The sequence below is a fragment of the Plecotus auritus genome (genome assembly GCF_963455305.1).
Source record: "Plecotus auritus genome assembly, chromosome: 5".
Classification (NCBI taxonomy): domain Eukaryota; kingdom Metazoa; phylum Chordata; class Mammalia; order Chiroptera; family Vespertilionidae; genus Plecotus; species Plecotus auritus.
This window is the reverse complement of record NC_137776.1, coordinates 34,645,463-34,657,471: the sequence shown is the minus strand read 5'-3', so window position 1 is coordinate 34,657,471 and position 12,009 is coordinate 34,645,463. Positions and strand designations below refer to the sequence as shown.

At 44.8% G+C, this 12,009-nt stretch overlaps 1 protein-coding gene across 1 annotated transcript in view; it reads right to left on the bottom strand.

The window, feature by feature from the left end:
• Positions 1–7,745: 7,745 nt before the first annotated feature.
• The window catches only part of TRPM8 (transient receptor potential cation channel subfamily M member 8), a gene marked incomplete at both ends in the record, with an annotated part of 56,775 nt that continues 52,511 nt past the window's right edge, over positions 7,746–12,009 (bottom strand). The window contains 3 exons of the mRNA XM_080670132.1: positions 7,746–7,796; positions 10,448–10,481; positions 11,544–11,643. Of these exons, the coding sequence (XP_080526258.1) occupies positions 7,746–7,796; positions 10,448–10,481; positions 11,544–11,643 (185 nt within the window). The remainder of the gene's footprint in view (positions 7,797–10,447; positions 10,482–11,543; positions 11,644–12,009) is intronic.

Genomic DNA, 12,009 nt, shown 5'->3' with positions numbered 1-12,009 from the left:
CATCCATGACTGATAAAAGGATGTCCTCCACCAAAACAAGGGAATTAGCAAAGCAAAGAAAGGATCAGTTTGAATCAGCTTCATCTTCATGTGACCAAAAATCCAATATTGGGTTAAATAAAATAAAAGCTTATTTCTCACATTTTTAAAAAAAAGTGTAATGATAAGCATTCCGGTGTTATTTGATGACTCCCCAGCTATCAGGAACCTAGATTCCTTCAGGATATTCTTGTCGTTATGGCCCAAAATGGCTGCTAGAGCTCCAGCCATCACAATTTGTTTCATGCAGCTTGCTGAAGGAAAGAACAAAGAAGGAGGAGCCTCTTCTCCTTAAGGACAATGTCTAAAGGTGACACACAACGTTATTGCTTATATCTATTTGGCAAAAAATAAGTTCCCTCATAATCCCATCACCAGGACCATCCCCACCAGAAATAGTGGCCTGTGAACCAAGCCAGAATCTTCCCTGGGCAGCTGGCAGGGGGAGGAAAATCACTACCACCATCATTTCATGTCTGTCCCTGAGTCCCTGTCACATTCACAGAAATACACCGTGACCCAAATGGCCAGGAAGAGAAGGCCCGTGGGGGTTCTGAGCACAGGTGAGCTCAGCCTTCCTTTGTTCAGGGATGGCAAAATCCGAGCAACTCAGAGGGCACAGCCTGGGCAGTGGGTTAGTTCCACTGGTCCTTTCTCTAGCGAGGGCAGTATAGGGACACTTCTCACCTGCGGGTGTCCACTGAGAACACAAGGACCGAGAATTAATCCGGGCACCGTGGATACAGAGGCGGGTGCTCGGTGAAAGAGAATGCTTCTTCCTTCTCTGAGCTCAAAGTGCTTCATTCAAGTCAAATGCGCTCCCCGTTGGAACAGGAACGCCTCCTCTCTGTTTACTGGGGGGAGAAACTGTCAATGACAGGAGGATCTGAAGAGGAAACCTTAAAAAGGAAGGGACCGTGTCCGGGAATCTGGGGCTGGAAGGCAGAGAGCTCCTGTGAATGGAAGGAAAATCATCCTCCCGGCCTGGAAACAATTCTCCTGTGGAAGGAGATTCTCCTGCTTCCTGACACTCCAAGGACAGTGGGCTGTGGGTCTGATGTGAGGGGAGGGGGTCCCCCAGGGAGCAGAGGAGGCTGATGTGCTGTGCCTGGGCCTCCCTGGGGAGGTGGGCTGTCAGGGAAACCCGAGGGGGTGCAGAAGCCCTGCCTGCCCCCCGCAACCTCCCCTTGCCCTGGCCCAGAGCTGGGAACTCCCCAGTGTCTTCAGTTCTGGGTCGCTGAAGGCACGTGGCTCAGCTCCATAAATTGCCCGATCCACCTGAACGAAGCTGACAGCGCAGCTTGAAAGGAAGCCTGTTTCTGGAATAATCCCCGAGTGCAGCAGATTCTGGCAAAGCAGAGGGAGCCGAGGACGATTTCCACTTTGCAGTGGTATTACTTCAATCAGGAGGCTTGTCCGGAGGACACGAGCGGTGAAATTGGAGGTGAAAGCTCTCTCCATCAACCCAGAGGCCAGTTTCTCTTTTATTCCTCACTCATCTCCGAGAAAAACTGACCAGACATCAGAGCCATTTGCCAGCACTGGAGTGAAAAGGGGAGACATTTGGGGAAAAGAGGATGGAGGAGGCAGGGACAGACTCCTGGCTTCTAGCCTCCTGGGGGCCAGTGACCACAGGCCTGGGGAGTCAGGGTTTGGAGCATTCTTAGCTCCTTCATACTGATTTGAAATCAAGAAGGCAAGTGAGCACTGGAATTTCCCTTTCATCCACACAAAATCATTGCAAACACCATTCCCCCACCTCAAAATTCAGCAAGACAAAGACTAGTAAAGCAAACAGCAAAGCTGGGATTCTCAGCCGGCCACTGTGCCCCACAGTTCTGAGTCCCGGCCCTGCAACCCGTTAGAAAACCTACTGAGGGTCCCATAGTTCTGAATCCTGGCACAGCACCTACTAGACGAGGAAATTCCTCCTTGTCAAACAAGAGCTCGGTAGGGGGGACGTTTATTTTTAAATGATGCTATGAATGTGTTCGTGCAGCCCCCAAAGCCCCAGCTTGATCCTAAACCAACTGTGCTTCAGAAGTGTCTCAGGTCTGAGCAGTGCCTGGAGAGGCCACCTAAGGCTGTTTTTCCCAACAATTTCCATCTTCAGAGAATAAGGGCTCATCTACTCATGCCTGGACTGGGGTCAGAGGGCATGCATGCTCACCTCCCATATCCAGCGCGGCTGAGAGCCCCAGTTCTGAGCTTTTTGTTTTTGAAACAGAGGCTTAGGCAGGGAGTGTATCCATGACGACCACAAGGTTCAGTCCCAGGAGGACAGAGAAGAAGCAGGGTGGGTGGGAGGAATGACACACAGAGGTCCCCAACCCTCCCTGGAGCAAATGTGGCCTAGGAGCAGGGGGACCCCGCTTCATCATCGCCTGGGGCTGGGAACAATGGACATCACCTGTTGTGAGCCTGCAGGAGACCCCTGTTGCCTCAATAGCCAGGCATGCCTAAGGGGTGGGGGCAGGGGTGTGGCTCTGGGTCAGTGAAGCTGGAGACCTTGGGCTACAGGTGGGGGCCTAACTGGAGTGACAAAAGGTGGGCCATGGGCAAACCTGGTCGTGCTGGCAGGAACCAGAGCCACGGGGACCGTGGCTTGCATTCATCAAGCCCCCTGCTTCGAGAAGTCAGCTCCAGTCACCAGAACCAAGTCCCTACAGAAATAAATCTGAACAAACTAAGGAATTCTCTTTTTTTCACTCTCAAAGAATGACAAGAACAACACATGACAATTCCTCCATTATTTAATTCATTAACCCACTCATTGAAACCAAGCTGGACTATCAGTGGCCATGGACAGGTACACAGGGCGCTTTTAGGACCACACACAGGCAGCACCTTGGATTAGAGGCACTTCAATACCTGCGCTATTTTCATGCGCGACACCGAAAAGAGTGACTTCTTATGCAAAAAACACAGACTGGCCCTGCAAAAACACCTGCTGGACAAGCCACGCTACAACAAACACCCCTCTCGTTCCAACAGGAGTGAATTCTGAGCATTGAGCAAGCTCTGATGTCAGTGTCAACAGAGACCTTCTCTAGCTGCTGGTGGTGATACACACATAGGCCTGTGTTAAACTAACAAAAACTCAGCCAGTGGAAATATGAAAATATGGACAAATGCTTAATTTAAGGGGATCAGCCAAGAGTTGTGCTAAATTTTGTCTTCTGGGAGGTTTTCAATTTAATGTACTGATTTTATTCGAAGTTCCTACTTGAACTGCGGGTATGGGTCTGGGACTGTGGGTTCTCTCTGCGCGATCGTATGCAGTGCTGTGTGCCTTATTATTCCGGTTAGTGTGGAGATGACATAAGCCTCCTCTCCGTGGCTTCAGAAAAAAGCAGAGGTTCTAGTTGCCATGGTGAAATGAAAGTGGCATTCTCTCACAGAGAAATCTCCAAAATGCCATTCATTGACCATGTTTGTCATGTAAATTTGATCCTGTCAATTTTCAGTGTCCAAAACCATGAATTGATCGACCCTATTGACAGATTCCCTTTTAGGCCATTAATGGGATTGAAGTACAAAGACTGCTGTTATCTGTGCTCCTTCCTGCAAGCAGCATGCATGCTGGGAAGTCATTTTAAGTATGCTGCCCAGACAAAAGGAAAACAGTTTTGTTTTGTTTCTTTCATTTGGTTCATGCTTTTGTAGTTTTTCTAATTAGATTATCTTTTAATAGCTTCCTTCTAAGATTTTCTTCTTTAGCCACTGAGTTTATAGTCTATTCAAAGCTGAGGAAACTAACTATGGGCATTTGGAATTGCCTTATGTACTGCCAGCCCATCTCTTTGGGGTGACAATACCACCTGTTCCAGAGAAAGCTGGGAACAGGCCTGTTCAATAAGATATTCTCACCAATTCTCTACCAGTGCCTTCACCATGCGTAATATTTAAATAAGCACATTGGCTTCTTCCTAAAGATTAAATATAATATTTTATGTTAAGAGCTCTAGGTTCACATATCTCCTATCTTATACTCAAGTTAATAATTCCTATTTGCTGTGCATTTATGAAAAAGCCTTGTAAGTGGTTTGATCATCAATACGTATTCGTGGGAATCTAGCCATGGGAAATTTCCGCAGTGGCAGCAAGATTCACGCACAGAGATGTTCATCCCACTGACCAACTGGAGCCAGCCTTCGGTGACCAACACTGTGGGACTCATTAGAGGCTGAATATTATGCCATTATTAATGTAGTGTTTAAGAAGGCCACAGCTATAAGAAAACATCTTTGATAAAAGCTTATATGAAATAGTATATATGGCATAATGACATTATGTAAAATTTTAAAGAGAGATAAAACATGCATAGGAATAGACTTGGAGAAGCCTCCTGAAATGGTAGCAGTGATTATCTTTAGGTAGTGGGATTATTTATATTTTTCCTACTTTTTCATGTAGTCTAAATTTTCTATAATACCCATGAATTATTTTTTAATGGGAAAATAATACGTAAGAGGAGAGAGGGAAGCACCCAGTGAAAAGCAGAGGTGCCTCTCAAAGCTCCATTTTGGGGTGATTTGCACATTGTCAGGAACGGGGTGCTTCCTTTGGCTGGACTTCAGGTGAGTGAGAGGGAAGGGTGCAGCTTTGCCACCCCTTTGAGATAAAAAGCTGAATGAGGCGAGGAAACAGTTTTTCCTGGGAAGAGTGGGGTCTTCCTGCAATGGCATGTTTTAAAATGTGACCTGGTTTGGGACACTTTTCACAATATGCCAACGAATTAGTCACATGATACAAAAAGGAAAATAACGGAGAATTGATTGGAGATCAACGAAGTAGCCATACAGATATAGAAAGAAAGCATGGCCAGACTACTATTCTGAGGAGGCACATTCTCCTAGGACAGGCGTGGCCAACGTGGGAGTATAGGCAGAAGAGGGAGCAGACTTTGAAACCATCAATAGCAAGTGCTGGCCCCGAGGTAACAGGCAGCCTTCAGGGGAGCACTATAGGGGTGGTCTTCCTTCATCTCCACCTTCTCCAGTGAAGTCCATCACACGTCTCATCTTCAGGTTCAAGCACACAGGTGCTTAAGACCCCCCAGCTGAGCAGTTCTCATTCAGTAACAAAGGGGTTCTTCAGCCTCCTTGTGTCTTTTCCACTCAGAGGTCTGTGGGAACAAAGAAAGAACACTGTGTGGAGAACGAATTCCCCACTTACCTTCTCAGGATACAATTTGCTTCCAAATATATTGGTAACGTGCTGGTTGTGGGTACAAATTTTGCCAGTTTGCCAGTGAGGGCAGGGCCAAATGGCCAGGCTCCCTCTGTCTGGGTGAAGACCCAGGAAGTCCCCAAGTACTGTACCTGCTAGGCGGTTTCTGCATAAATAAAAGGATGCGTTGGCAATAAAGTTAAGAACTGCGGTAATTATCAAAATGATGTTTTATGATGACTCCCAAAGGAACGTCAAGTTCTTTCACTGAACTAGAATTTCAGTGCAGCAAATGCAAGAACCAGTGGATTATTGTGTGGGGATTCATCAATTTCCAGTGACCATCCCTCCCCGTGATCCTCAGGTCCTAAGTATAAAGCTATGAGAAAACAAATGGCTTTCCTCTCACCCTGGGTCTTACTTCCTTTCAACCTCAGTGCAGGAGAAAGAAATATATATACAACTGTCTGCTATTTCATTGTGAGTCACTGGATCAAAGGCTAGTTCAGGGAGGAAGAGCCCAGATGAGCCAATGGGTAAAGACCTGCTCACAAGTGTCCGCTCCTGTCCTATCTCCACTTGTCAGATCACCCCCACCTGGGTTGGCTTTCTCTTCCCTGTCCCTGCCCAAGGAGAGTTACTGTCACCCTTCAGGAGAGAGAGATACCAAGGAGACACAAGAAGAATCACACTTTACAGCATGTAGCTGGTTGCCTAGAAAACTGCATTTTCAGTGAACGCCTTAGGGATATGCCAGACAGATAACAAACCAAAAAAAAAAAAATGGATCTTATATCCAGAAGAAAAAAGTCTACCAAAAAACTGGACACACCCAATTCATTGTTCCAAAAGACACAGTGGTCAAGAATGAACGGGTCCTCTGTTTCCTCATATGCTCTTCTCATCCTCCTTCCTTCACGGAGGGTCACACGGAAATGAAGGGAAGTCCTTCTCCCAAGTCAGTCATTCATTAAGTAATAAGGGCAAGTTCATGAGAAGCCAGTCTGTTTTCTCATTTTACTCACAGTCAACACGTTTGGAAAAGAATGAGAGATGTGGAGATCAGGGTTGTAAGACATGGATATACACGTTTCGTTTTGGAATCTTTTCTGATTAATTCACCTCTATGGTTTTTAAAAATCACTATAATTATTTTATCTCTTCCTGATTTTAAAAAATATATCAGATCATAACTTAAAATGACAAATGTTCCAAAACTCAAATTATAATTTATTATAAGGTAAAATATTTTTTTCATTTAACACCATTATGAAAGAGTTGAAATACGTTCTTCCTAAACATGCAAAGTTTCCTTTTCTTGAGCAACTTGGGAGGCTATATCTGCCTTCCCGATGACATAAAATATGCATTAATCTTATTCCAACAAAGTCTCCCCTAATAGAGGGTTTGTTAACATGATCTACAGTTGTCAGAACTCAAGGGAAAGTATTCAGTGTCCAGATATATTGAAAGAGACCTGATGGTCACAATTACCCTATAACAGTCACTCAGTGGATAGAAATTCTACAGTGGACTTAATGTGTAGGCAGGACTCAGTGTCTGCGCCTCAGCACAGGTCCTGGCACAGTTCTCTCAGCACTTAGTAGGCACTTCATAAATATTAAGGGAAGGGAGAAAGGGAGGTAGGGATGAAGGGAGGAAGGGAGGGGGAAGGAGGCAGGGAGGGAGGGAGGCAGGGAGGGAGGGAAGGAGGCAGGGAAGTGAGTCTGTGGATTTCCATTCTTTACAACTCACTTTCTCAAAAACAAAATCTACTCAAATGGAATGCCCGTTGCTTTTTTCCTAGGTCTTTGTGTCCCCAACACCATTTTAAGCATTGGTTTCAGAATCTGGACAGATAATGGGAAAACATAATGAAAGCCAATGGGAAGACCAGAGAGCAAAGCCTTGGATTCAACTTGGCCAGTTAATCAAATTTCATGTTTATTGCTAAAAACCTTGAATGCCTTACTAGATCATGCTTGGTAGTAAAAGGTGATCAATACTTATTTGCTGATAGCAAAACAATCAAGACACAGACATTTGCATGTCCCACAGCAGCAAACATAAATGATGGGTCATGACAAGGAGGTGCATTTTTAGGCACTAATCTGTAAAGACATCCATGATATAGAGATAAGAAAGGAAAAAAATGCCAAGTCTCAGAACAGTGTGACCTTGATTCATTGAATACCAAAATAGCTGTCTGGGTTGCCAGTGCTTTTAAAACATCCGGAAGAGTACATGAGCCCACTGCTGGCTGTGGCACTCTCTGGCCTGAGAGCAAAGCTAGTGCAGGAAGTGTGTCCAGGGGTTTCCTCTTGTTCCTTCCTATAACCCAATATTGTTTACGTTTTTTACACAACACATTATTTTCAAATCTGACAATATGTGAAAATAAAATAACTGAGAAAAAGATCGTAATTTTGAATTAGTCTTAATATATGTTCATTTTCAGAGCAAAAAAAAAAAAAGGCCATTAAAATGACTTACCTTGTTATTATTAGAATTTTCTCCATTATGGTTCATGAGTTTTATTTGATTTTATTAGCAATCTCTTTCAGAAGACCCTTGAGGTCATTAAGCTTGGTAGGGGGAAGGGGGTGGAAAGAAAAAGAACTGGTGTTAAGATCGATTTTCCAACTTTGAATTTTAAATTACCACTCTACAGCTTTTTCGTGAAACAGATGTGTATATGAGTGAGTGTGGCGCATGCCTGGAATGGGACAGCAAGGGACGTGATATTTCAGACCCTGTCCACCGCTTACTTTCTGAACTCACACCACTAGCAGATGACCATTTGCATAAGTTAGCATTAGTTTAACTCAAATGCAAATCACTAGTGATTCCTACATAGAAATAATAGATTTTAACAACACAGAGAAATAATATTTAGAAATAATGTTATACGCAACAAATACGAATACAGTTATAAGATACCAATAAAGTTGTGCTTTGATATGTGAATAATACTAATAAAAATAATATGTAATACGAATAAATGAAGTTTTTGCAAACTGTCCCTCCTCACAAAAAAAACAAACAAAAAAACAGGATAAGTGGTAAAACACTTTCTGTAAAAGGCATAATAAAATTATGTTTGATACATGCATATTTCATAAGTTTATTTCACAAGATGCACGAATCTCACTTAAAATTATATGCCATCATTGTGCACCTGGTAAAAGTTACAGACATAATTTGTGTACAGTTGGCTTCTACTTTGCTATATCACTCACTCAGGGAAGATCTGTGTTTAACTTGGGCTTATGTTCAGTAACAATCTCTTCATTTAACTTTCTATTTTAAAGAACAAAAAGAAACCGTAAGGGTTAGTGGCTCCCTGAAATAAGGAAGACGGAGTAAGATCCCTACTTACAGACTTACAGGTATCTGTGCCCTTGTTTTCTGGTATAGCAATGAGGTGGAGAGATTCTTTATTCACCAGAGGGGCTTTGAGGAGAACTCTGTGTTTACTGATGGTAGAGTGGCTTTAATAAGCTGTTTAAAGTAGGGTGTAAGGTTCCAAGAGCTTACTAAAGAAACAAGTGATGATCCCTAAATTTTATCTGCATGAAATGAAGACTCAGAAGAGGAGGCGTAGAAGATAGAGGAGGGAATAAACAAGAGAGGGGGCCAGAGAAGCAAGACAAGAAGAGGGGAGAGGTATTAAACCCCGTGGATGACGACGGCCCATTCTGTGAGCTGTGAAGTTTGAGTCTTCCCTGGGACCTGTCTATTTCTTCCCAAACCTACAGAATGCATGGCCTAGGTGGGCTTCTTGCAGAACCAGCAAAGGGGGTGAGCTCCATAGCCAGGGGAATGCTAAGGAGACAGAATCTACAAGCACTTCTCTGAGGTCCCCGGAGACTCCTGGCTGGCACATGTGGGTGAACAGCCTTCAATATGATTTCATGATATACGACTTCCTGAGCGCCCACCTCCCACAACCTCCACTGTTCAGGTCCATTGTCCCCTCTGACGGTGCCCCTGCCCAGACCCTCACTGGTGGGAAGGTCTCCCTGGTCCCTGGGAGTCAGGTCAGCTTGTCCAGACCTCTGCCCAGACCCAGAGGGTGTCCAGGAGGTCCGAGGCTCTGCCCTGACCATGGTTGCCTCATCCTGGCCATTCTATGCCCCAGAGCAGGGTCAGCACTGAGGAGTGGCTTTTGAAGCTTCAGCTCAACCCCTACTTTCAGTCAGCTCCTGCCAAAGCCACCCAAGTGAACCCACAAGTAAAACAGCACAACACAACAACAAAAACAGCCTGTTTTCTCTACAAACACAACACCTAGGCAAGTCCCTATCTCCTGTATTCCCCAAACCAGGCAATCTGGAATGCATGAGAATACCGCATAGGAAATTGTTCCCGCAATCCCACGCTGCACAAGTCAGCCTGCAAATGCTCCCACACCCAGACCACTGAACAAGGGTCTGGGCACGGAGCCAGGGGCCAGGTCTGCTTTGATGGCCCTGAGCCCCATGCCAGTACATGGCAGGTGCTCAGTAAACTTGATGTGCTATGTGGTCTAGGCACAGAAGCAGCAGACAATGTATTTAAATATAAGTACTTAATATAGAAAGGCGAATATATCATAAGGTTTTCTATATAGTACATATTGCACCTGTCTAATGGACATGGTCTTAGAATACGATCCCCTATTGCTCGTTTCATACATTCTCTTAATATTCTATAAATATTTTCTGATCCCTGCTGGTATAAACATGATATACATCCTAGCATGATCATTTGTGTACAATACTCATCTATAATAACTTAGGAGTGTTCCTGGCCCCTCAATTAAAAATTAGCAACAATACAACATGAAAACAAGTGGCTGTAATAAGATACATTACTATAATAGCGTATCTCCAAAGGTCCTTTCTCCCTGCACACACATACTGCCCCTCAGCAAGCAGCGGTCTTCTCCTCCCTGACCTGACGCCAGGCTGGTCTGGGCTGCTTTGACCAATACCCTGGTGAAGGGATGTCATGCCAGGTCCAGGCCTGCTCTCCCTGTGCCTAATGCTCACATGTGTATTCATGCATCTGAGAAGCAAGGCCACTCCAGCACCCAGGGAACGTTACGCAGGGAAGCTGAGTATGAACAGAGTCACATCTGCTTTTTTAAAAATAAACTTCTCTAATTTTGGACCATAACCACTGGCCTCTCGCTGAAAGCTCAAAGATAACAGAGATAAAAATAGTATTTCTCAAACTATAAACAAAACAATACCTTTGCATCCAGCTGTCTAAACCGATGCCTCATTCTTCAAGGGGAGGAGAGAGAGAGAGAAAGATTGAGAAAGGGCTGTTAGGCTCCATTTTCCAGTCTTTTAAAGAGAAAAATACAGAAATACAGATCATTTCCAACTAAATCAACGTCAGCTGTAGTTACCTTTTTTAACGTTCTCCCTAACACCCAAACAAAGCAGAATTCCACTCTCACCCCAGCTAGAAGTGCAGCAAATAGACACTACCCGTGGGGATGGAGTGGTGGAAGGCGACCCATAAGGTCCATTCCTCCCTTCTGAAGCCAGGGTCTCAGACTCTGGAAATGGAGAAAGCTTGGAGCATCTGCTTTGTCACTCAGAGAGAAAGAGCACATGTCCCATGCTCCCCAATGGTTGTGCTGAGGCTCACACATGGGATTCATGTGCTGCTTAGATTTACTCATTCTTGTTAGAGTGAATTTTGAGGTGTGTTTGGAGTGCTCAGTATTTGTGACATGTGACCATAACCCATGTAGCTCACATGATAAGAAAGGCACGCTCCTGGCAGCCCTGCTAGCACATGACCTGTGGACCACCTATGGACTTAGTGGCTTAGCTAGTTCTATGGGACATATATAACTGCTGCATGTGATCCATAAAGGATGTCCAGGATTCTCAGGGATAATCTGCAACACATCACCCAAATGGTTTTTCCATCTTCTAATGTCTCTATTCCATCCCAGAACTACCTGTGTGGCACCTGCCTGGTGATGCCCATTGCCCGTTACCTGAGGGTCTTCCCGGAAGCCACCTCTGCAGCCATGGCAGAGGGGCCTACACTCTTGTCACCAGGTTCTAGGGCCCTGCTCTGCAGACTCCAAATACTCCTTCCCCAGGGCCTAGAAGGGCAATCAGAACAGCAGGCTGGTGGTTTGCCCCTCCCTGCAAAGCTGACCCCACGTTTACTGTTTGCCATCTGCAACTGCCTGGGTAATATCTTTGGGTGCAATTGCTCTTGGCTGTAACTTCTCTCTACAGAGTCGCTCAGATCAGCTGCCTACATTCTGCCAGCTGGGTACACAGGGCACCTTGCAGAGCAGAAACCAAGGATAGACATACTCCTCTGAGGCGTCGTTGGCTTTCGTGTTGGTCTTGACAAGGTAATTTTCTTTCATGACGCCCTCCCATGCCAGAGTCTCATTGTCTTCATTTTTGAAACCTTGAATAATGAGACAAAGAAAAACATTCAAATTGTTTCATTTGCCCCTTGCTCCTGAATCAACACCTGCTAGGTGTTTTGGAGATGCTGGTGCCAGGAGGATCCGATTCATCCTGGGCAGGCTGATCTGACTAATGTTACTTACTAGTGACAGCCACAGAGAGATGGAATATTGATGAATTTCTCTGCTGGCATGAAATAGGAATGCAATCTCCATTCTAAACAGAGAGCGACCTAAAGCCTGTCTCGGTGGTTTGTGACTTAACATAATCATTTTACTAGTGAATTTGGTTCTCATTTCATTGTGCTCCTCTTCCATTTTGATGACATAAAAATGCTACCTGGATCATCCTGTTAAACTAGAGG